Genomic DNA, 25,847 nt, shown 5'->3' on the forward strand with positions numbered 1-25,847 from the left:
CTGAAGCAACATAAGTGCCTCTCAGCAGAAGGCTAAGCTCTCTGGCTGTCTGCCTTCTCTCCCCTTTCACACCTTAAATCGAGTAGTCATCAGTCAATTGTACTTCATGGGTTTCTCTCTGACGCGTTACTATCTCTGTGAATAGTTGGGTTGTATAGTCCTATTGCATACAGGTGTCGGTGGCATTGAAGCAGAAGCAGTGATGTTGGGTCAGCCAATCAGCATGGTGCTTCCTGAGGTGGTTGGCTATAAGCTGCTAGGAAACCCTCAGCCTCTGGTAACATCCACGGACATTGTGCTCACCATTACCAAGGTAATGAACGTGTCTGCTGTTTTGCTATTAGTGCTGGAAGCTACACATATTCTGTAGGACACAGTCACTGTACTGCATGCTTAGGAGCCCTGTGTGTGCTTCCATGTAGTCTTTTTGGACTTTTTTAAAGCTTTGTCGCACTTTGTGGGTTGGAATCAGCTGCCCAAGGACAACTGCAAATTTGCTAGGCAAATCTGTTTCCCAGAAGCCAGACAAAATAGAATGGAGAGCTGGTATCTCATGGCCTGTTCCAGTCCTCATGTGCAGACCTGTTTTGGAACAGCAGTGCTTGTAAAAGGATCTTTATTCTCTCCTGCCTCAAAAGAAACAGATTACTTTCTTTTTTGAAGTCCTCACTTAAAATAAGGCAATATAAAATCTGAAAACAGTAAGTCCTGCAGCCTGATTTCTTTGATCTGCACGCTTGGCTCACGTGTCACATGTTCGTAATATATTTATTCACCTGTGGATTGTGGCTGAATTAAGAGTATTGCTGGGTCAGCATTAATGTCGTTGGAGGTCAGAAAACTGGTACACATGTTCATAATGGGATGCTGTCCCTAGAGGGAACCTCCACATGGAGAAAGACAATGTTTTTTATGAGTTTATCCAGATGTTGTGTGTGTTCAGTTATTTACAGTTTGATTCACATACTTGTGCAGTTGGTTCTTACTGTTTCTCCATCTTCCAGGGTTTGCTGGCTAAAGACCCCACACTGTTCTCCTCTCTTTAGAACGTCAGGTTGAGAAAAATACAGTTGTTCTAAGATAGACTCTAGTTTAAATGAGTGGAAGAGGAAGTTTAGAAGGAATACATCCCTTATATCTGTGTCCTCATCTTTGTGATTTAGTTTACCAAAGCTTCCTGGTTTCAAGGGGCTATAGAAACCTTCAGAAAGGTTTCTCTGAAGTCGAAAGCTGGATTTTATAACATACATGCTCAGGTCATTTGACACTTAGCAATGACACAGGCACTGTATTTTTATAACAGCACCTTCGTCAAGTTGGAGTCGTGGGTAAATTCGTGGAGTTTTTTGGTCCGGGTGTAGCCCAGCTGTCAATTGCTGACCGAGCCACCATTGCCAATATGTGTCCAGAGTATGGAGCAACAGCTGCCTATTTCCCAGTGGATGATATTAGCATTGGGTACCTCATACAAACTGGTGAGTGTAAGAGGAGACCATGAGTTAAAGGTGTAATTGAAATGAAGGACTATAGGTCTATATGGTGTAGTCAGCAATGGGGTTGAATCAGGTGGAGCCTTCTGAGCTTGAGTACTTTTTTTGTCCATACTTGCTTAGTCAGGCTGTGTGTGGTTCTTAGGCTCCATGTTTAGGAAGAGCCAAGGTTTAGACTGTTTCACAGCCAACTGCCTGCTTAGCCCTGCCTGAACCTAGCTTGTCCAGATGACAGAAGCAGGAACCTAGGTTTTTGTTGTCCAAAAGCCACCAAGTCTGCTCAATTGCTTTGTTTTTAGTGAGTCTCTAATATTTGTGCTGAAAGGTCTTGTAGTGCAATGTACAGCGTGAACAGTGAAGTAGTCTGTTACATGGTTCTTTTTTTCCTTTTTCTGTGACATGGTAGTTCCTCAGTTTTATTTGCATTTTGTTTTTGCTGTATCTGGCTTTCACCTTAGGCCGTGATAAAGAGAAAGTTATGTGCACAAAAAAGTATCTTGAGGCTGTGGGAATGCTAAGAGATTTCAAGAACTCCTCTCAGGATCCGGACTTCACACAGGTTAGAAACTACTCTGTTTTCTGGCTCCTTGCTTTACGCCCTGCCTTATTTTAATATGACAATTGTCTGTTTTTTCACAGAAACTAAGAAATAGTCAGGGGATCCCTTATCCTTTGGCTTGGTCCACACAGCTGTCTTAACTTAGGGCCTAGTGGAATAAGTCAGCTGGCTCTCCAGGTGTGAAGACTTGGGTGTAGGTATAGATTGGCTCTCAGTTAAGCTCTAGCTGGTGCAGATTCTGCAATTTGATCCATGTGGTTTTGAGAATTCCAGTCCAGACTCAAACACAGCTATGAAGATAGTGTGGATGTTTTCTGTGTAAGTCTTGTCCCAGTTTTACCTTGTTCTGTCAGCAACTTCTTTTACTGTATGAATTGGGACACTTAGAAGCTCTGTGTAGTAACTGCAGACCACACGAGCCATTTTCTGTGCAAGAAAATCAAGATCTTACTCTGTGTTCAGGAAACTCAAGAATACTCCTGGTTTTCTCTACAGTAAGAATTTATCTTGTAACTTATGTTCAGATTTGCATGATTATTGAAAAACCTTAGTAAATATGGAAAGATGCAGCACACTATAAAATCAAAGTTGAAACATGGGTGAGGAATAGGAAAATATGATAATCTCTGTTTCATAATAGACTGAACTTTTCCCTAAGGCCAAGATAAATAGCCTGCTTTGGTTTATGCCAGTACCAGGATTTCTTCACATCATTGTTTTCTGAAAACCATCCTGCTGCTAGCATGTGAAAGGATATAATTCTCAAAATCATCTATATTGTTTAGATGCTTCAGTCACACATTGAGTTTTCAGTATCGGGGATGCTTTTGAGAGCCATACCTGGGAGCTGGCAGGGTCTAAAACTAGAACTGTTCCTTTTCTTCTGATCTTTTCCTTCTCGTATGTCTTTGATAATTTCTGCAAACAAACATAAAGATGTGCAGACTTAGCCTTGGTTCAACAGCAGGAGTGAACGTAACTGTGGCTTAACTGGCTTCAACTGGTCATGCAGTGCTGAACCACTCTCTGTTTCTCTTACTGAATAGGTTGTTGAGTTGGATCTCCATACTGTTGTGCCTTGCTGCAGTGGACCGAAAAGACCTCAGGACAAAGTTGCTGTGTCAGATATGAAGAAGGACTTTGAGACTTGTCTGGGAGCCAAGGTAGGGTCTAGGAACATTTGGGCATACAAACTAATGCATGCTTCTAGAAGTTGTTTGGTGTTCAGGAACTACGTTCTCAGGTTAATTTGTGTGTTGTTTGTTTGCCTATTGAAAAGTAAATGAGGATGTTTGAATGCAGTTTAGAAGATGACCACCCAAATGGGTGGTTTAAAATTGGGGTGATACTTCTCTCACATGAAGGTATTCATGTCCTGTTGAAGTAGTAGTTCCTTCTGATTTTAGATCAGTCTTAGGCCTAACACAGTTTCAACATACACTAGGGATTTCTGAACTAGCCACGATGGGTGGTGTTAGTAGAGTGGACCAAGTAGCTACTGCACTGAGCTCTGTGCTAACTACCCAGCTCTTCAGCTTTCCAAGCCAGTTAGGCCCTGAGCTCCACAACATAGTTTCTCATTCAGTGATGAATCTCAGATCAGAACTGCACGTGTCTCTGTGACTCTTTGATGTTGGTGGTAAAGATAGAAAGAAAAAAGACTTATTCTGTACATCATCCAGTCAAAAATGGTCATTGAAAGAAGAGCAAGACTTTAATTTAAATATGCACAGACACTTAAGTTTCCAAAATCTGTTTGAATCCTTAGCCGATATGGTGACCACCCTTGTTAAAGGCAGTACAGAATTCTAGTGATGTAAATCAAAAAACTAAACTATAGCAATTCCCAATAATTATTGTTTTGTTACATATTCCAAGCTCTGTTAAATGACCTTATGCTTTCAGATCTCTAAGCGTAATTCTTCATGGTGTGAACAGTCCTTCTTGCTCTTTGTTGGTTTTTTTCAACTATCAGGCTTTTGCCTCTCAAGTCAACTCTTAGTATAAGTTTAAGCTGTTTCATTGATATTCATGGCTTAAAAATCTTATGTGTTATGGCTAAAATCTCAGGATTAGATTGTGTAACAAGACTGTATGTGATCAGGAATCTGGAGCATATGGGAGTAAGAAGCATCTGAGCAGTCTGAAGAAGGATATATTCATGCAGGAAGAAAACACAAATACATTTTACTGCAAAGGCTGCATCTTTTACCAGTAAACAGAGACTAGGACAGGCCCCAGAAAAATAATTTTTGTCCACCACTTTGACTAATCAGTGATGCAAGCCTTCACTATCAGATGTAAAAGTGCAAGCATGGATATAACTGACAGATGCTTCTCATTCGTGAAATACCCAGCCCATACCAATTTCCACTAAAAATATTTATATTAATGACATCCTTTTGATTCTTACTTTCTTGTCTTACAGCAAGGATTCAAGGGATTCCAAATTGCCCCAGACAAACACAACACCATTGTCAAATTTAATTTTGAGGGCTGTGACTTTGAGCTTGCTCATGGTTCAGTAGTGATTGCTGCCATTACAAGCTGTACAAACACCAGTAACCCCTCAGTTATGTTGGGAGCAGGTAAGTTTATTTGCTTAATGTGCAGTAGTTTTTCTGTAGCTCTGGCTGTGTGTCCTAAAGACAAATACAACACTGATGTAATTCTACATGCACGGTGCTGGTTTTGTCATTTGGAGTCCTAAAACTGCACTTAGTCCCTAAGTAGCAGAAGGAATTCTGGAAATGGCAGCTAGAAACATGGGTTGAAGAAAATGGATTTTTTCTGCACTGTCTTCTTCACAGGGCAAGCTGGAACTGAATTAACCAGCACCTCTGACGTTTGTTCAAATGCACAGAAGCTGTTATATAGACCTGAAAAGGGGCTATTGGAAGTCAGAGCCACAAGAAGAGGGGCAGTGAAGAACGGTCTATGGGTTTAAGTCTGAAGGTGCTCTGATCTGGCAGCAGAGTACAAAACACACACTTAGCTAGAGGTGTATCAAGTTGTTACAGCAAGACTCTGAGGGCATGTGGGGGGTGAGTACAGGAGGAAAATTGTGTTCTTGGGGGTTGCCATCTTTCACAGCCTTGTCGTTTACATCTTAATTGCATGCAAGAAGTGGTCAGGGGTGCACTTTTTATCCCCCACTTTCTTGCTTATCACCGTTCAAACACTACAAAACACTACAAAACAGTCTGAGTTGCTTACGTTAAATTTCAGGGCAGGAAGTAGGTTGTTCATTTTTAACCTGGCTAGTCTGGGCAGAAAATTTCTCATTCCAAATGTGTGCTTCTGGTAACAAAATATGCATGAAGAGAGTTAGCTCAGAGGGTTCCTATACTAGGACCAGTTCAGCCCTCTTTCCCAGGTACTTGGCTACATGCTCACATCTTTCTCTCCTCTGCAAACATAAACGTAGATGTTTTCTATTACTGTAAGATCGTCACTGCATTAGGGCTTCCTAGTCTGTCAGGCTGTTTGTAGGATGCAGGGTTATTTTCTACAAAGGTTGGAAGGGATGTACAATGGACAATGCAAGGGCCCTTGACTAGAAACGATTATTTACTGGTTGAAGTCACATAATTTGTCTCCTTTGTTTCTATGTGGTGCTGGGGGAGGATCTTGGCTTGTGGACAACTCTGTCAACAATCGGTTTGCATTTAGCTTGTTGAGTGATTTTGGTCACCTGTTCTTAGGCTTTCAAAAGAAAGCATCTTCTGATACTCTACAGTACCGGCAGCTCACCCCCTTCCCAGGCACAAAAGCTCTTTTAATTCCTAGCAACAGGGACAAAGTCCATCACAAACCAGGATGTGGAGTGGAAAGGGAAGCTGAGGAGAGGTGTGCTCTATTTCTTACCCCTTTGAGAGGAACAGAATTAAACAAAATCTCCCAATTCACTTGCCCTTGACAGGGCAGCCAAATAAGCATACTTCTTTCCTTGGGTCCATCCTGATCATGATTACAGAAATAGAGCTCTATTTCTTTCTTCCAAGGATCAAGAAGTAGGTTTCTTTCAGGCAAACTATCTTTGCTCTGTCCTATTCCCTTAGTTCTAGGTGGATGTATCTGTCATTTGTGCCACCTGCTTAGGATATAGTTTCCTCAAGTGTTTGGCTCCCAGACTTATCGGCATGCATTTTTAACCCACTCTGTGGCAGTGAGGATGGTGATCTTTCAGTCTGCTTGGCTTAATAGCTATATGAATTTAAAGTGCAGAATGCTCTGCAGGTACAAGTGAAGTTGGTACTTTGAATACATTCACTGCTGCTTAATGCACAGCAGCCTAAAGAACATAGTCCTAAGGATCTCAGCGTATGCACTCAGATTTAGTGGGTACTCTTAACTTTACTACCTTTCCCTACAGTTGCACTTCAGCTTTGACCTCAACAAGGAGGGAAAAGTAATTCTGTCGGTCTCCAGTAACTGTACACTACAGTGCTGAGAACCTCTGAGATACCCGCAAGAAACATGATAATTTGGCCTTCATTATAGGGTTTGAAATGAAAGTAAATTAAACATACAGTGCTCCCACACTAAGTAAGCTAAAAGAAATCCAAAATATGAATAGTTGTTTCAAACTACCGCTGTATATCCTGTGCACTAAATGATGTGCAGGGGCTGTGCGTCTGTGAGGATAGTCAATGTATGCTGTAGTAGTCTTGACAGCCTAATCTGACTTTGCAAAGGTGTTGGATTAAGGTTGCTCAAAGCAACCTAAGTTCTGGCATTTCCTTGCCAGTTTTTAGAGTTTGACTTTGCATTCTTTTCAGAACTGGTATTGGCAGGAAAACAGAAGTCAACACTTTCACACAGGTTGTCAGGCTTTTGGGTCCTAGGATGATAATTTATTCATGGTCACATTTTCGAAAGTATCCAAGAGCTCCAGTTTCCGAAGCTTCCTCTGGCAGCTAAGAAGCCTCGGCAACTTCAGGCATAAGACTGCTTTTTTAAATTCATGTATCTACCTATAGGCCTCCGAATCTATCTGTAGGCCTTTTCACACAACACTTAGAAGCAGAGGTCTCTGGGCCATGTCTAACAGAACTGCCAAACAGCTGGCAAAGACAAAACAGTTTGATGACATCTTCCTGTTGGAGATCATGTTGGATCAAAGTACAGCTGATTAATGTTTTCTTATGTAAGTGGATGTGTGAGAGAGAGAATGAGACATGGGAATGTGAAGTTTTGCATAGTTTGCATAGCTGCTGCTTCTTCTGTGTCCATCCTGGGAAAGGGCTGGAGGGGGCTTGTTTTCTAAACATTCGTCTGTGTATGGACAATTCATTTAGAAGGAAGAAACTCAGGATAAATATGTTTCTGGTAACACATATGCTCCACTAAAACATATCTATGCGTGTAACAAATCTAGGAGTGGTAAAACAGCACTCCTGCAACAAGCTGTAGATTGTGAGATAGCTTTTTTGTGGCAAGGGCCGGAGTTGGTGCTCTTATGGCCATCTGCTTCTGAGGGCAGCAAGTCATGTGTTGGCAGTTATTTCAGCACTGGGTCACTAGACCACCATGAGTGGGAAGTTAACAATTCTTCATTGCATTTTTTGTGAGACACTCGTCTTGCAAATGTTGTTCTGAGTTTTGAATGTCTATATGCTGCCCCAGTGGGAGTGCATCTTGGTGAATGGAACTTCCAGCAACTTTCCAGTGGAGCAGAAATTGCAGACTGCATCTACAGTTCAACAGAGCACTTGAGTTCTAGCTCATTATTCTGCGACTAGTGCTGTTGGCTCACTGTACCATTTAATTGCTGGAAATGGAGCCTTTTTTGTTTTCCAGTTATTTAGTGATACTTCTGTTAACCTGTTAATCCGCCAAACTGTCCCATTTCCAGGACAAACTGCAACTATCCTTTGCGTTTTTCAGGATTGCTTGCTAAGAAAGCTGTTGAAGCTGGTTTGACAGTGAAGCCGTACATTAAAACTAGCCTGTCCCCAGGAAGCGGGGTTGTCACATACTATCTGAGGGAGAGTGGAGTTATGAGTTACCTTTCCCAACTAGGGTAAGAGTGCTTTTCTTACTGTTGTCCTATGGCTGCTTAACTAAAAGCATTGACAACAAGCGATGCAATAGATGCAATATTTCTCTGTACAGCTTAAAAGATATGACAGGTAACCAACGGCATGATCCTGCATGAGTTCACACATTGCTGTTCACACATTGCTGTTGTGCTGGCTGACTTTGTACCAATGGACAGAAGGCCTGTTGCCTGCCGTAGCTTCTTGAAGACTCATGTTATCAAGCAGGAAATGGGTTGTTTTTCAAGACTAATGGTTTTAAAACAGCATAAATGACTCTTTATTATTGTTCATCTTGCTTGATAACACATTTCCCTGAACTTCATTCTGTGTGCATGGACAGTGTCTGCAATGATAAGAGTTGAGCATTCTCAAAAATGCTGGTTTTGGCAGCAATTAATTTGTTAAAACAGTGTATCTTCTGAGAGTAACCCTAGCCAACTGCTAAGGGCTCCAAAATAGCTTTTTGTTCACTGATTATTTTTGTGCTCTGTCTAGGTTCGATGTCGTGGGTTATGGATGTATGACATGTATTGGCAATAGTGGACCCCTACCAGAGTCTGTTGTTGCGGCCATTACACAGGTATGCAGTTTTCCCTGTGCAGCTTATTTAGGTAAGCTGTTCTCTGTTGTGTGCTGTTCTGAGCTGTGTTATACTGTGCACTAACTCTTCTCAGCTGTGTGCTGAGAAGTCTGTATTCTCTTGTCTGTGGGAAATGCTTTGGGATTTTTTGAAAGAAGACAGTCATGTGACTGTCCAGTCATTGATGTTGCAGCACAGTGCAGCTCTGCAGACCTGCTGGGTGTGTGGAGTCTGCAAGCACCTCAGCTACTTTTGTTTCAAACTTTCTCTTACAGGGAGACCTTGTAGCAGTGGGTGTGTTGTCTGGTAATAGGAATTTCGAAGGACGTGTCCATCCTAACACCCGTGCTAACTACCTAGCCTCCCCACCACTGGTAATAGCCTATGCAATTGCAGGGACTATCCGGATTGACTTTGAGAAAGAGCCTTTGGGTAAGACAGTGTCAGGATGCTTCTTTTCGCAGCTTATAAACTAAAGTTGGAATTAAGCTCTTCAGAAACATTTGTCTTAGGGAGATGCTTCAGATGGCTGAGTACCTCTGGGATACAAAGCATGTGATTGGTAAGAAGCAGAGCAACAAGGAGTCTGTATGACAGAGAAAGGGGGAAGCCAAGCCTGACCAGTATTCTAATTCCACAAGGGCATTTTTTTGGTTATATCTGGGTGACAGTATCTCATGAGCAACCTGACTTAGAAGACTTTCTTTGAGCAGGTAGTTCATCTAGACAACCCTCAAAGATCCTTCCCAACTTAAATTGTTATATAAATTATTCTGGAAGGCCACTGCAAATCACAAAAGAAGGCCTATGTACAGGCATTATCAAGTTTATGAGGCCTGCTCCTGTCAGACCCTTGTAAGCAAAATGAAGTGTGTCTCATGAGTGTTGACAAGGTTAGATGGAGCACATAGCTAAAGGACACCATGATAAACTTTTTCTTTCTTTCTTAATAGAAAATTTTTGCAACAAACATAACAATACCATTTTCTACAGGAATAAATGCTTCAGGGAAGAAGATTTTCCTGAAAGACATCTGGCCAACAAGAAATGAGATTCAGGTTGTTGAGCGTCAGTTTGTTATTCCTGGGATGTTCAAGGAGGTCTATCAAAAAATAGAGGTGAGTTAGTCACCTGGGTAGTAGTTTGATTGATGTACTGTGCTATTCTGAAGATGTTAAATAAGCTGATCTTGATAATGAAATGAATCTTTTCCTTCTATTGCTGTTGGTCCTGTTCAGACAACTATTCAAATGAGGTATTTTTTTTGTTGTTTCAATGGCTTCTGGTTAATTAATTGGTTCTTACAGACAGTTGTGTCTTGAAAATTGCTCCTTAATGATTTTTTTTTAATGTAACGTATGGATGATGTGTTTTAAACAGTCATCCCGGGCTGATATTAGAAAGTGAGATATTCCAGCTTCACAGAAGTATGTTTTTTTTCAGCTGACATAAAATTAATTTACATGACTTAATGGCATTCACATCAGAAGAAAACTTGTACTTGGTAATGTTTTCCTGCAAGCCTTTCTCAAGTGTTGTAAACCTTAAGAAAATTTTTTTCATGTTAGGAAAGCTTCTTAAGATTACTGATAGATATACCTGAGAGTTATAAAGTGTTATCTGTCTACAAAAGACAGGTTATTGTCGGAAAACTGGATAAGCAGCTCTTCTATTGCAATGAATTGAGGATTTTCCTAACTCTTTTAATAGATAGAATCATTAAAGAAAACCCACCTCAAACATAAGATATATTGTCTTAAGAATTTCCTGAAATGCTCTAAGAAATACACAAGGCTTTTGCTGATGTCAAATTTGTAATTTTACCTGGATTCTGAAGTAATTCTGTTGCTTCTGAAAACTTAGAAATCAGTATGATGTTTTTGTGTTTTTCAGACAGTAAATGAATCTTGGAATGCCTTAGATGCTCCTTCAGATAAACTGTATACTTGGAATCCCAGGTCAACTTACATCAAGTCTCCACCTTTCTTTGATGGTCTGGTATGTGCACGCTTTCCCTTTGAATCAAGCCAAAGTGTGTAGTGACCTTGACTAATGTTAAAGGTGAAGCAAAGCTACTTCAAGGGGCCTGGGAGCATCCATCATAGCCTATTGAGGCCTTGGTTTTCAAATGTTAGAATTACACTATTGTATTCATTTTAATACAAAGGCATGAGTGAATCTAAAAATTGTAAGGATTCCCTGTCACTTCAGGGCTTTTGAAAAGTCTCCTTTTAAGCTGAAATACTCTTCAACATGCAAGCGAGGGAAAAGGACAGGAAAAGAAACTCACAATTCTGCCTGCCCGCATTTTGCACCGAATAGTTCAGTGTTCAGTACCATTTAAAGGAAATGCAGATTTCAATGCATGCAGAAATCTAGGAATCCTGGGTTTTTGTCTGTGTTCATGCATGTACCACAGGAAGCTTCAGCTAATTTTTTGCCTCATCTGTTTTCTTCATGCATGAACTTGCTGACAGACAGGACATCATATTTTGTTCAAGAATGTAAACATTTTAAATAGTGTTGGGTTTTTGTCTTTCTTTTAATTTGTATGAAAAGGAAGACTTTATTTTGCAATTTGCACTTTTGAGAAAGGTAAAGGAATGCAGTGTCATATTTCAATTATTTTGTTTATATTTACGATGGTATAGACTTTGGCTCTTCAGACCCCGAAAACAATAGAAAACGCTTATGTCCTGTTGAGTTTTGGGGATTCTGTGACAACTGACCACATATCTCCAGCTGGGAATATAGCAAGAAATAGTCCTGCAGCCCGTTACTTGATGAGCAGAGGGTAAGCACTACTTCTTGTTCTTGTTATAAATTGGGAAGAGGAAACAAGCCACAACTACTACACCATGTTAACAGGCACACATATGTGCTCTCTTCTCACATACGCTTGTATACCTTGATGGATGCCTGGAGAATATATAAAAGAACAAAGAAAAGCATTTCCTTCTCTGCTGTCTCAGCAGCTCTCATCAAGGGGAAGAAGATAACTTTCAGGCTGTTTATTGCAGCAAGTCTATTCATAAGTAAGGGAATCAGGATTTGTCTCCACATCAAAGCAAAATGATCAGGGTCCTTAATGCCAAAAATTGGTTTTTGTATTCACGTCTTCTAGCATGTGCAGCTATTTCATAGATTTAGGCTGTTAGGACCTGCAGAACACCCAGAAGTTTGTTTCAGCGCAGCTACAAAAACTGGCAAAGCTATTGTGGTTGGAGTCCAAACTGCTGTAAAATGTTGGTCTTTTTGTATAGGCAGCCTGCCAGTTTAGTACTCTGGGCTCAACTTAGTGCAAGACTAAGACTTGCTGAGTTGCCTTTCACAGGTAATGTAATGTAATTCACAGTCTTCACAGATAATGTAATACTTTTATTCTCTGGTTTAGTACTTCTTAGAACTTCAGTGGTGTTTTGAGGAACAGCACTGACATTATTAAAAAAAATATACATTCACTAGACCTGATAATTCTGGAGAGGAAATTGATTAAAAAAGTGTGATTTACTGAAAACTAACTGCTGTGGACTCTTTGGCCTTCTGGTATCAACCACTTTGAAATCTAGATAGTCCTACACACATTACAAAACAGATGTTGTATGTCATAGCTGCTGTTTGGATGTAGCCCAATGCAAATATCCAATTTTCTGTCACATTCCAGCATGTTTTTTGTTTTTTGGTTAGGCTGGCCTGTCCCCTCTTTCCCATATCTCTGTTTACAAATGAATTTTTTCTTCTGTAGTTCTAACTTGCAGCAGGGGCTCTCACTGTCTTTTAGATATTTAGCACAGTGGTGTCTCTACCTTTGTTCTAGATGCTGTGGTGATGTACATATAACAAGGAAGATTTTCAGTAGCCAGCTATTAAGAAAAGAATTGTACTGTGTCTTTTGAGCTAACATGAACTATATCCTTGCATAGCTATCAGACACTGTTTCTAGGGCAAGCGATGAGGATATGGAAGATGCTTTCTGTGACCAAGCTATAGGCAGACTTCTGTTTTTTTTAATTACTCTTTTTTCCTTCAAAATATCTTAAAAGTAGAAGTATCAGCTAACTGGATGCTACTGCCATGATGGGAGCTAAGTACATACCTGCCTCAGAAATGCCAGTTCGTTGCTTTCTTTTTTTAAAGCACAGAGTGCTTCAGCCTAAAAACAACAATTCCCTTTTTTTCCTTGTTTTCTTTTCCCTTAATAGCTTGACTCCTCGAGAGTTCAATTCTTATGGCTCCCGCAGAGGGAATGATGCTGTCATGGCCAGAGGAACATTTGCAAACATTCGCTTGGTGAACAAATTTATTGATAAACAAGGACCTCAGACTATCCATTTCCCTTCTGGGGAAACTGTAAGTACACATGCTGTTCTAACTGAGGATCACTGACAGTAGAGTGGATTAGTACTGGCTCTCCATCTTACAGCTTAGGTCATTTACTTAAGTGCCTTTTAGGTAAAGCTAATGAGGGGACAGGAGCTGTATTGACCTAAGGAAGCAGGTCACGCATACCTACATAATGTGGTGCTATCAGGCATATCAGTGGAGAGTATAACCACTGCAGAAGTAGTAGTGGAAGGTGCAGGTTTGTTTTGGGGGTAAGATCAGGCTATAGAAGCCACAAAGCACTGTATGGTTAATATCCTTAAAGTGCTGCTTGATGGAAAGTATGGGCTTCAGCTCTTTATGTGGAGACACTTTTTCCCTTGTTTTCCTGGAACTGTGCTTCCACCCCCAAAAAGTGTATAAAGTGTTTGTTATTTTCATTCCAGCTGGATGTGTTTGATGCTGCAGAAAGATATAAGCAGGCTGGTCATCCTCTGATTGTGCTGGCTGGGAAGGAATATGGTGCAGGAAGTTCCAGAGACTGGGCAGCTAAAGGACCATTCCTCTTGGTGAGTGACTACAGTAAACTAGAAGGATGACAGTACTTAGAAGTGCATTCATTTGTCAGGAAGACTAGCTTATGACCAACATCTGGGGTAGCTCATTCTCACTTTTGGTAGCAAGAGCTATTTTGAATTCTTAGCTGCCTCCAAGAGTGACAGTAGAGTTTACATTAACGTGTAAAAATTTAGAAATTAATTAAACTGCATCCTGGAGCTTGTAGTGTGGGAGGGCAACACTGAATTAGCAAGAGCTATGGAGAAGTATGTAGGATTCCTGAGAAAGCATATGTAATTTTTTGACAGTCAGGCTTCTTTTAAAGATGTTTGAAAGTTAACATATAATCAAGTCATCCTGGACAGTCCACTGTCAGACTGACCTGCTGACTCTAAGAGTAGCTGGTAAATTAAATGGACGGGACCATAAATGTACCAATTTCTTTTCTATGAGCACAGAGGAACTGTCCTAAAGTATGGCGATAACTGTACCTGTTTTGTATTTCCCAGGGTGTCAAGGCTGTGCTTGCTGAAAGCTATGAGAGAATTCATCGAAGCAACTTAGTAGGGATGGGAGTGATTCCTCTGCAATATTTGCCTGGAGAGGATGCAGGGTCTTTAGGACTCACTGGACGGGAGCGTTACACGATTATCATTCCTGAAAAACTAAAACCGCAGATGAACATCCAGATTAAGGTATGAAACAGCTAAGGGCTGAATTTTCTGAATCACTGTAATTTCACTCAAAATTAACTGTCTCTTCAAACAATGTGCTTTCATAATGGCAGTAAGATTCCCTCACTTGAGGAAGGGAGAAGAATTGAGATGGTGAAAGGGGGGGGATGGAAACAGTCATTCTAACAGGGATTCACTATGATGGGATATAAAAGCAGCATGTTTTATTTAAAAAAACAGCCCAGACTATTTTAGTTAGCACAAATATTTTGAACCAGTCTTTCAAAGTCCACTATAATTTTGTCTCAGTTAAACATTTGAAGCACAACAGAAAGTGAACAGTAAGTATTAAATAAATTAAACTAATTTATTTAAACCAGTTTAAAATAATTCATTGACAATTTAACTGACAGAATATTGTACACTGCAACAGTCAGTATGAAGTCTAAGCATGCCCAGCATAAAATCTAGTTAAACTTCAACCCCTATATTTGAAAGACCGCTTTTTGTCTAGCTTTGCCTCCAAACCTATGCCCCTTTTTGAAAAATATAATCTACAATAAAAATTTGGTTTATTCTTCACTGGAGTATCTGTAAAACTGACTTAACCTAATAGCATCAAACTCATCTTTTTTACTGTGGTTAGCAAAACAATCTACGTACGCATGTTCATTTAATGCAGCTGGTCTCCCTGGATTATTTTCTAACAGTAGTTGTTTACATGTGACTCATTAACTGCCCTGAAATGGAGAAAGTATAGATCCCAAAGAGCTGGTCAGTTTATTAGCCACAGATGAACATTATGCATTCATCTGGAAGTACCTGACTAGAGGGGTCTTCAGTAAAACATAATGGTTTTATTAACTTCATGTACTTGTCTGTGCTTTTTTGATTCCCAAACACTAGGCCTCAGAGAAAGCTAATTAAATTAGTATTGCTGTTGTACCTAAGCCAGAAGAATTGACTACATAGAACAACATCAAGAATTAGTATAACCACTTGAAAGGATGGTCAGCTTTCATGTCTCTAGGCATATCAACAATAAATCTAAATGAGGCAGAAAATGCAATACTGTCTGTTTTAAACTGCTTTCCTCTTAAGCAGCTTGCTGTCATCTAGTGTGGAAAGAAATGCTGTGTCTAGTGCCTGTTCACTTTAGCTTTCTATTACAATTTCTTAAGATGGCAAAACTATCATAATAGTCCTTATTTTACTATGATGTTATGCAACATGTGGAAGGTTCTGCTGCTTGAATGACTTTCTTTGACCCCAACAGCTGGATACTGGGAAAACCTTTCATGCCATCATGAGATTTGACACTGACGTGGAGCTCACTTACTTCCACAATGGTGGCATTCTGAACTACATGATCCGTAAAATGGCTTCCTAATCAAAAACATTAAGCAAAAACATCCAGGTACAAGCCTGCTTCTGGTGAGCACAATAAAACTATGGTAATCATAAACTTGAAAGCATGAACCATAAAGTGAACAGTTTGTTCATGAATTGTATTAGAAGGCTTGTTTAAAATGCTGAATTATTCTGTGTAGTAGGAAACTGGACACGCTTGCCCACTTAAAGTAAACAGCTTTTATTATTTGTTTTATATGGTGGTTGGCTTGACTTACCTTAGAATACAGTGCAAAAGTCATTAAAATACTGCTGGAAGCTGTGGAACTGTTGAAGATCATGTGCTGATTTCATATATTTGGTCCATTTAGATTGACTATCGGTGGTCCAAAAATTAACTGACAGTATAAAAAGTCATTTCTTTTCCTTTCTGATTTCCTGATATTGACTTGCTTTCTTATTCAGTTGACCAGAATCTGAATCTAATACCAAAATTAATTATTTAGCTGTTTATTAAGTTTAAAAAATGTGAACTTTGTTTGTTAAAATCTAAGCCTTTGTGGAAAGGTGGACCTATTGGGGATAATATTTCTAATGGATAAAATTAAATTTATTTTCAAGAAGTTTGTTGGTTTTTGTCATGTTATCCTTCATTCCAAGATGCAGAACAAAGCTTTGACTTTAAACTCTTCTCATTGTCCCTGTAGGATCAGAGTCATATAAGTCTTGACTTCTCGTATTTTAATTCATGTTTCTTTGAATAATCTGCATTAGACAGGATGAATAATAAAAAAACTGTCAGACACTGGCAGTCTTCTGTAACCCAACAGAATACTGCTGTAATGTACTTCCCTCTGTTTTGTGTCCTCAAGAAGACAATCTACCACAATTTCAAGATCCTTGTCAGCATCTTTTGTGGCAGTTAGCAACCAGTGATTACACTAATGCATTCACTGAAGCCAGTGACTGCCCAATCCACAATAGCACATGAATCTATTTACAGTGATAACAAATATCCTCTTACGCAGAGACAAACAAGGTTATAGTACTAATTCTTACTCTTAACTGTCTTTAGAGTAACTGCCACAACAATTAACATAATGGAGAAAGTCTTTCAAAATAATTTCCTAATGTATTTTTGGAGCAGTTGGCTCCAGAACAATTAAAATAGTTCTGAAAGAAGTCAAGAGGCTTCAGGAGGGGATAGAGATGGCACTGTACCTACAACAAGGTATTCTTGCTTAATTACAACACACAGAGCTCTTCTAGAGAATCCAGCAGAGGCCCACTAAGATGTTGCAGGATCTGGAGCACCTGTCATATGAGGACAAGCTAAGAGAGCTGAGACTGTTTAGCCCAGTGAAGAGAAGGCTCGGGGACATCTCCGTTGTTTATGTACAAGTATCTGAATGGAGGGCACAAAGAAGATGCAGCCAGCCTCTTTTCAGTGGTGCCTAATAACGGCAAGAAGCAATGGGCACAAACTGAAACACAGGAGCTTTCCTCTGAACACCAGGAAACACTTTTTTACTGTGAGGGCGACTAAGCACTGTCTGGACATGGTACTGGGCAAATTGTGGTAGGTGACAAGATGACCTCTAGAGGTCCCTCCCAGCTGCAGCTGTTCTGTAATTCTGTGCAACATCTTAACAGAAAGCTATTAATATGGTCATAATCTTGAGCATTATTTGATAACAAATATGCAACTTCTGGTTCCATTGCAAAAAAAATTCAGATATTCTCAAAGGCCAAGTAGAGTGCTGGTGTTCTTACCCACCCTCCTATCTCCACTGGATACTGAAGGTAGGCTTATTGTATGAAGTTGAATTCTAACTAATGTGTTACCTCATCAACCTTTATTACACTCATTTAGGCTGAACCGCAGAATTGTTTTAGTCTGCAATCCTTGCATTCAAACAATAGGAAAAGACCAAAACTCTTCCAACCCCTTAACTTCCCAGTAGTTATTACTATAAGCTGTGAAACTTAAGACTGATTATTTTTTATGCCAAGAGTCCCAAAGTAGATGGCCCTTTCACACAGCAAACATACTCAAGGACTGTGGTTTTCCATGTACTTTTCATTTTAAAGTGCTAAACCAGCCTTTTTGCTAAACAAGCCTTTTTCAAAATCTTTGTTTCTAGTATTTTTGGAGGGGAGGCATCATCCAACCATAAATCATCTATGCATTGTTCTGTGTTTCCTTTTTGGAAGCAGCTCTAAGAACAGTGAATTTACTAGGTAAAAACTAAGCACAGAGTAGGACAGATTCAGGCTTCCTGTATGGTGCAAACAGCTTTCAAAGTAAAAGGCATGGACTGGGATGGAACATGAAGCAGTGCTTAAAAAGTTGTTTTGCTTTTAATACCACATAACACTGTTTAAAAGAACGCTGCAAGTCTCACCGAGTAGGGTTTAGGTTAAGTAATTTTTGGAGTCTGAGTTAGGTTCCTGTTCAAGGTGGTTTGTTTTCTTCAGAGTTCAGGTCTTTCAGACACATAATTGTTCTACACACATACGTTATTACACTATCAAATGCATAAAGTGAACTGAAAATATATTTGATCTTGGTTCCACAAATATTGAAGATTAAGCTCATTGAAGATACATAGAATCAGCAAGTGCTTTAAAGTGTACAAGTTTAACCTCAGCCAGCAAGCACCATACAGCTGCTTGCTCAATTTCCCCCCACCCAGTGGGATGGGGAGAGAATCAGAAGGAAAAAAAAAAAAAAAAAAAAAGTAAAACTTGTGGGTTGAGATAAAGAAAGTTTAATAGGACAGAGAGGAAGACAATAATAATGATAATAATAATAAAATTACAGTACTAATAATAAAAGGATTGGGATATACAAAACAAGTGATAAACAATGCAATTGCTCACCATTCATCAACTGCTGCCCAGTTAGTTCCCAAGCAGCAATCCACCCCCCTCAGCTAACTCCCCCCAGTTTATATACTGGGCATGACATCCCATGGTCTGGAATATTCCTTTGGCCAGTTTGGGTCAGGTGTACTGGCTGTGTCCCCTCCCAACTTCATGTGCCCCACCAGCCTTCTCACTGGCTGGGCATAAGAAGCTGAAAAATCCTTGACTTAGTCTAAACACTACTTAGCAACAACTGAAAACATCAGTGTGTTATCCATGTTCTTCTCATAGTAAATACTAGAAAGAAAATTAACTATCCCAGCCGAAACCAGGACACCAGGTTTTATAACTGTGTGTGTAGCAATTTCTGTTTTCCTGAGAGAAGTCTGGGATCTGGATGGGGAGGAGGGATTTAAAGACACTAATGCCTAGACTTTGTTCCAATTCTAGATCAGCTCTGACAGGAAATCTGCAGAATTAATATTAATGTCTTGAGAGATTTCAGAATCTAATTCATGAGACAGGACATCAGGGTAAATGCTAATCACCATCTAAATTAAGCCTTGAGCCATCTTGCAGAGCACTGGTTGTCCTCCTTGTGGCTTGTTCAGTTAAGCAACACATAGAAAGGTGTCCATTCTGCAACTTCAGCAACTTGACAAACATGCAGTGATAGAAGAAAACAGTGCTACCATTTTAATCAGAAGATGCATCCTCCAAGAGGGCTCTGTGAAGCCCTACTGCTTTTGTCAGACTGTTGCAGAAGCATTCTCTATTAAAGATGGATTTAAAACATGCAGTATCTTCCTTACCAAAAGTTACTGGACATTTTATCTTAATTTTCTATATACCAAAATGCCTAGAACATTAAAAGTAATTTTTTTTAAAAGCTTTAAAAGTAGCTAAAGTAGTGCTTAAAGTGTTTGTATAACCCATGTTGTCTGCTTGGAGGTGCAATCCAACCAGAACTAACTGGTAACAAAGAAGATTCTGATTCACACAGAAATGCTTGAAGTTGTGGCCTGTCACCTAAAATCAGATGTTTAGTAAGTCATTCAGCTTGATTTTGTATTTTTCAGACCAGCTTCTTCGTAGCAAAGATTAAGATCTAGATGCTTAGAGCACATTTTTGTCCATGCTTATATTAAAACTTCTTGTGAAATATTTAATTAGATAGCAGATTTTTTTTTTTTAGTGGCCATACTAGCCTTTTTTAATCTAGCCAGGTGCTGATGAGGGGCCTAGTATATCCAACAGCATAAAGAACAAGAACTTTTTATACATGGAAAGAGATTATCCACTATTTCAGCTTGGTGCAGTAGGTTGATACATGCATTAAAATGCTCAGTTCAGCTGAATGTTTCTTCAACATCAAAATTCTTCAAAGAAAAATTAATATTCTTCCATTTCTGAAAATCCATTTGTGTCCCAGTTTCAACGTTCTCTAATACAAAGCTTTTGATTTTGATCACTGGTAGATTATCAAATGTCTTGTACTTCACTATGATTCCCCAGTCATGCTGGCAATTAGTATTTTGGCAGTACATCTTGCTTTTTTTCTCAAAACAATCAAACTGGACTGGTTTATGGTGAGGCTTTGTTATATAACGCTCCTTGAACGCGTCTCCTAGGACAGTGTGATGAGATTCCTGAAACAACACATGCCAGAAGCACTTACTAGTAGAAACACCATTCCTCATTTTTTCCCTGACATTCGCCTTCCCCTCACAAATACCATTTCCCCGGTAAGGTGCTTCCTGTCATTAAGGAGGCTCACCTTCTAGCCCCCTTGACTCATCGCTCTTTTTTCCCCATTCATTAAATACCAGGTACTAGAAAGGCCCAGGCCTGGTCTTATCAAACCCCAAATTACTATATATCACAAGTCACTAGCTTACACATATTTGAACTTGCTTAGATTCTCTAAAAGCCATGCTTGCAGTATTTGAGCCTTTTGCATAAAATAACAGAGTCATCCAGACAACAGCCAACTTGAAAGACTCTTGCTTCTCACTTATTTTAACTATATCACCCCAGCCTTCCACGAGGGGTGATGCAGTTACATTGGAATGGTAGAAAAAAGTAAGCCTAACAAGGTAAAGGAGTAGCAGTTGTTGTTTATAACATATATAATTAAAGATTTAAAAAATTAAAAACTTAATTTGAAAGCATATGTACAATTTGAGCTGGAGTCTGAAAATGCTAGTTCTTCCTCGATATCCAACTTGAATTAAATATGTAGGCTGAACTATGACAGAACTCAGTTTGTAGGGATTATTTAAAATATTGTGAGGGGTTATTTGCAGAGTACTAAGCAAAAATTCTTCCTTAAGAGTTTTATGAACTGTCGGATCTATTTGCCCAGGTATAGGTGATAAGCCAGCAGCACAAAATGGAGTAACAGTCAGAGGTGCATATTAGATATCCCTTGTTATTTGTCAAAGAAGTGTAATTAGGTTTTCACAAGGCTGAGCTATTCCCAGATCCTCGCCTGTGGATATTCCCTATGCAGAGGAGTAGTGAACTCCATCTACGTTCCAAAAACAGCTGGTAAAAACAAAAAAAAGATATTCTTGATTAAGAAGGGAAGTGGCTGAAGGCAAGCATTCTGTAATGCTCAGCTGTGGCCTGAAGCCCTTTATCACATCACAACCGCACTTTTCAGAGCAGCACAAATAGAAGCTTCAGAAGAACAAATTTCAATACTAGAAAGGCTCAAAGTGCCCACAAAAGGGTCTTTTTCATGATCACCACTTTCCATGTTTAGAGTATTGGCTTCTTGGGCCTGCAGAGAAATTCTTCAAGTTCAGAAAGATTACAATAAAAATGTCCCCATGAGATACATCGAAGCAATGTGAACTACCTAAAGAATGGAAAACAAAGTAATACTGAAGAATTAAAGGGCTCCTCTTGTAAAACCATGCTTTGCCCTGCCTTTCAAAACTGAAAACTGGCCCATAAGCCAAGGAGCTAAACAGTGAGCTGATCTCAGTACTTTGTATGGATAATTTGCAATCAATGGAAATGGTGGGAGAAATCTCTCAACTGCAGGAAGACTCCCAATCTTGTGTAATCGGGAAAGTAAATACCCAGCAGTTATACGAATAGGTTATGCCATTGAAGATCACATGATTTTCCACAAAATTCATCAGTTTCTAATAGAAGGGGGTTCAGGAAAACTGAAGTGATTCCTGTCATATCACATATTTGCACACCCTAGATATCATCAGCTACCATCATAACATGCTACAGAAGTAGTTATGACTGGTCCTGTGGCTTTCCGATTTACTCAGAATTTTTTTCTGCTCCAGTGTGCACAAAATAGCCTGTTTTCCACACTAATAAACACTGTTGTTAGTTCAATAATGTTGACTTCCCTGGTGTTCATGGATGTAGGTTTCCATACAGACACATACCTTTATAACTCTGATGTCATCTGTACTGCAGGCATATGCTTTGCATTTTCCACACAGAAGATTTTTTTTCCCTTCCACTACCTTACTTCTTGTTTCTTTCTTCCTGGAATCTCGTAATACCTTTTCCTTCATTTGCAGGTCATGTATCTTTAATAAATAAATAAAAATCAAGATCATGATGAAATTACATCTGTCTAAACATGACTCAGGATATGTAACATCTAGGAACCTATTACTTAAAAGCAAACAAACAAACCAGGCTTTGTTCTAGCAACTCATACCAAAGGAAGAACATGGTACATTTGTCAGGTTAAGAATGTAAGGCTAGAATAAGTAAGGCACATGATGGACAGCATTTATGCCATCTGTTCCTTCCTCCCCTCTACCTCGCTATGGCCCTTCTGGTCATAATGCTATTAAGTCCTTGTGAAGACTAAGTCATGTGAGACTCTCTACAGCAGTGCTGCTGCTCTGGAAAGAATGCTCCAGAGACCACAGAAACTGCAGGCAGAGAAAGAGGCAACAGCCACATCCTGGGCCTGGGAACCTGCAGCTCATGCAGAAACAAAATCCTCCAAGAAGAAGCAGAGCAGCCAAAGCAAGACTCAGAGGTGGGAGAGGAAATTTCACAAAGGCTAGAGGGTCTTGGACATCCTTTGTTTCTCAGTCCCTGAAAGCTTGCCTGGAAACATGAGGTGATCTGCAAATGCATAGGAATATGGCAGAACCGTGTACAAAGTCTTTTTATTCATAGTGGCTATCACTGGCTTATTCCAGTCTTCTCTAGGAAATTTGTGGCAAAGGTCTAGGAAAATTGAATCATAGAATCATTTAGGTTGGAAAAGACCTTTAAGATCATTGAGTCCGACCACAAACCTAACCCTGCAAGTCCACCACTAAACCATGTCCCCAAGTGCTACATCTACACATCCTTTAAATACTTCCACGGATGGTGACTCAACCACTTGTCTGGGCAGCCTGTTCCAGTACTTGATAATCCTTTCATTGAAGACATTTTTCCTAATATCTGACCTAAAGTTCCCCTGGTGCAACTTGAGGCCATTTCCTCTTGTCCTATCTCTTGTTACTTGGGAGAAGAGACCAATGCCCACCTCGCTACAACCTCCTTTCAGGTAGTTGTAGGGAGCGATAAGGTCTCCCCTCAACCTCCTTTTCTTCAGACTAAACAACCCCAGCTCCCTCAGCTGCTCCTCACAGGACTTGTGCTCTAGACCCTTTACCAGCTTTGTTGCCCTTCTCTGAACACACTCCAGCACCTCAATGTCTTTCCTGTAGTGAGGGGCCCAAAACTGAACACAGTATTTGAGGTGCAGCCTCACCAGTGCCGAGTACAAGGGGGACGATCACTTCCCTGCTCCTGCTTGCCACACTATTTCTGATATAGGCCGGGATGCTAATAGCCTTCTTGGCCACCTGCACACACTGCTGGCTCATATTCAGCCAGCTGTTGACCAACACCCCCAGGTCCTTTTCTGCCAGGCAGATTTCCAGCCACTCTTCCACAAGCCTGGAGCATTGCCTGGGGTTGTTGTGACCCGAGAGTAGGATCCAGCACTTGTTGAACCTCATACAATTGGCCTTGGCCCATCGATCCCGGCTGTCCAGATCCCTCTGTAGAGCCTTCACGCCCTCAAGCAGATCAATGCTCCTGCCCAACTTGGTGTCATCTGCAGACTTACTGAGGGTGCACTCGATCCCCTCGTCCAGACCATTGATAGGGACATTAAACAGAACTGGCCCCAATACAGAGCCCTGGGGAACACCACTTGTGACCGGCCACCAACTGGATTTAACTCCATTCACCACCACTCTTTGGGCCCAGCCATTCAGCCAGTTTTTTATCTAGTGAAGAATACAACTGTCCAAGCCATGAGCAGCCAGTTTCTCCAGGAAAACACTGGGAAATGGTGTGAAAGGCTTTACTAAAGTCCAGGTAGACAACAGCCACAGCCTTTCCCTCATCCACTAAGCGAGTCACCTGGTCATAGAAGGAGATCAGGTTAGTCAAGCAGGACCTGCTTTTCATAAACCCATGCTGATTGGGCCTGATCACCTCGTTGTCCTGTATGTGCTGTGTGATGGCACTCAAGACAATCTGCTCCATAACCTTCCCCAGCACCAAGGTCAGACTGACAGGCCTGTAGTTCCCTGGATCCTCCTTCCAGCCCTTCTTGTAGATGGGTATTGCACTTGCTAACCTCCAGTCAATGGGGACCTCCCCAGTTAGTCAGGATTGCTGATAATTGATTGCAAGTGGCTTGGTAAGCGCTTCTGCCAGCTCCCTCAGTACCCTTGGATGGATCCTATCCAGCCTCATAGACTTGTGTGTGTCTAAGTGGTGTGGCAGGTTGCTAACCATTTCCCTTGGATTATGTGGGCTTCATGCTGCTCCCTGTCCCTGTCTTCCAGCTCAGGGGGCTGGGTACCCAGAGAACAATTGGTCTTACTATTAAAGACTGAGGCAAAGAAGGCATTAAGTACCTCAGCCTTTACCTCAGCCTTTGTCACTGTGCATCTGCCCTGCATCCAATAAAGGATGGAGATTCTCCTTAGCCCTCCTTTTATTGCTAAGGTATTTTAGAAACATTTTTTATTTCATCATCTTTGTGCCCAAGATGGCCTCCAACCATCTTCCCTAGTGCCTTCCCTAGTTGGCTCACTCACCAGCTGTGTCAGGAGGGTATCTTCCACACACTCCAGGAACCTCCTAGACTGTTTCCTCTCTGCTGTATTGTATTCCCAAAAGACACCTGGCAAGTTGAAGTCCCCCACAAGAACAAGGGCTAGCGATCATGAGACTTCCAGCTGCTTATAGAATATTTTCTCTGCCTCTTCATCCTGGTGGGGCAGTCTATAACAGACTCCCACCATGACCTCTGCCTTGTTGACCTTCCCCTTGATTCTTGCCCATAAAAACTCAACCCTATCATCACCATCATTAAGCTCTAAACAATCATACCACTCCCTAACATACAGGGCTACCCCACCATCTCTCCTCCCTTGCCTATCCCTTCTGAAGAGTTTATAGCTATCCATTGCAGCACTCCAGTTGTGCAGGTCACCCCAGCATGCTTCCGTGATTGCAATTTCATCATAGTTTTCCAGCTGCCCAACGGCTTCCAAGTCCTCCTGTTTGTTGCCCATGCTGTGTGCAGTGGTGTAGATGCACTTCAGTTGGGCTATTGATCCTGCCACCTTTTGGGGGGAAGAAGCCCTAATTCCTATGTGACTGTTCTCAGTCACTCCCGTGGTTTCTAACACATCAAAACCCCTTGATTCTTTGCCACTGCATGGATCTCCATCCCCTACCTCCACTGAGATGGCAGACCAAAGGACCTCGCTAGCACACCATCCCTTAAACATTGGCATGCCACCGCCAGGCTTATCTCCAGCGAGCCTGGTTTTATCCCTTTCCCCCTTAAAATCTAGTTTAAAGGTCTTTCAATGAACCCTGCTAACTCCTGCACAAAGATCCTTTGCCCCCTTTGAGACAGGTGTACCCTGTCTGTCGCCAGCAGACCTGGTGTTGTGTAGAGCAACCCATGATCAAAAACCCCCAAATTCTGCTGGTGACACCAGGCTCAGAGCCACATATTGACCTGCTGGGTCTTCCTGTTTCTTTCCTTGTCATTCCCTGCAACTGGAAGGATAGAGGAGAACACTACTTGTGCTCCTGATCCCTTAACCAGTTGTCCCAAGGCCCTGAAGACTCTTTGATTGCCCTTGGACTTCTTGTTGCAACTTCATCATTGCCTACATGAAAAATCAATAATGAATAATAATACTAGGGCAATACCAGGGTAGGAAGCTTTCTCTTCACATCTTTAACCTGGGCCCCACAGAGGTGGCAGACTCCCCTAAGAAGTGGGTCTGGTCAGCATATTGGGCTTTCTGTTATCCTCAGGAGAGGGTCTCCTATAACAGTGACCTGTCTTTTTTTCTTTATGGAAGTGTTTTTGACACA

The 25,847-nt window shown here is 40.8% G+C and overlaps 2 protein-coding genes across 6 annotated transcripts in view; one reads left to right on the forward strand and one right to left on the reverse strand.

The window, feature by feature from the left end:
* ACO1 (aconitase 1) overlaps nucleotides 1–16,201 on the forward strand; it is a 39,788-nt gene extending 23,587 nt beyond the window's left edge. For all 3 annotated transcript variants that reach the window (XM_049795885.1, XM_049795887.1, XM_049795886.1), the window contains exons 7-21: nucleotides 174–313; nucleotides 1,304–1,475; nucleotides 1,949–2,049; nucleotides 3,096–3,212; nucleotides 4,478–4,637; nucleotides 7,939–8,074; nucleotides 8,589–8,673; nucleotides 8,949–9,105; nucleotides 9,667–9,791; nucleotides 10,567–10,671; nucleotides 11,325–11,467; nucleotides 12,876–13,023; nucleotides 13,443–13,565; nucleotides 14,064–14,249; nucleotides 15,505–16,201. In XM_049795885.1, the coding sequence (XP_049651842.1) occupies nucleotides 174–313; nucleotides 1,304–1,475; nucleotides 1,949–2,049; nucleotides 3,096–3,212; nucleotides 4,478–4,637; nucleotides 7,939–8,074; nucleotides 8,589–8,673; nucleotides 8,949–9,105; nucleotides 9,667–9,791; nucleotides 10,567–10,671; nucleotides 11,325–11,467; nucleotides 12,876–13,023; nucleotides 13,443–13,565; nucleotides 14,064–14,249; nucleotides 15,505–15,618 (2,012 nt within the window). In that variant the 3' untranslated portion in view covers nucleotides 15,619–16,201. The remainder of the gene's footprint in view (nucleotides 1–173; nucleotides 314–1,303; nucleotides 1,476–1,948; nucleotides 2,050–3,095; nucleotides 3,213–4,477; nucleotides 4,638–7,938; nucleotides 8,075–8,588; nucleotides 8,674–8,948; nucleotides 9,106–9,666; nucleotides 9,792–10,566; nucleotides 10,672–11,324; nucleotides 11,468–12,875; nucleotides 13,024–13,442; nucleotides 13,566–14,063; nucleotides 14,250–15,504) is intronic.
* A 1,368-nt stretch (nucleotides 16,202–17,569) lies between these two features.
* RIGI (RNA sensor RIG-I) overlaps nucleotides 17,570–25,847 on the reverse strand; it is a 28,938-nt gene continuing 20,660 nt past the window's right edge. For 2 of the 3 annotated variants that reach the window (XM_049795880.1, XM_049795879.1), the window contains exons 17-18: nucleotides 21,863–22,009; nucleotides 17,570–20,095 (exon numbers count right to left, since the gene is read on the reverse strand). In XM_049795880.1, the coding sequence (XP_049651837.1) occupies nucleotides 19,796–20,095; nucleotides 21,863–22,009 (447 nt within the window). In that variant the 3' untranslated portion in view covers nucleotides 17,570–19,795. The remainder of the gene's footprint in view (nucleotides 20,096–21,862; nucleotides 22,010–25,847) is intronic. The other variant, XM_049795881.1, reaches the window with a different exon arrangement.

The sequence above is a fragment of the Accipiter gentilis genome, chromosome Z (assembly GCF_929443795.1).
Source record: "Accipiter gentilis chromosome Z, bAccGen1.1, whole genome shotgun sequence".
Taxonomy (NCBI): domain Eukaryota; kingdom Metazoa; phylum Chordata; class Aves; order Accipitriformes; family Accipitridae; genus Astur; species Astur gentilis.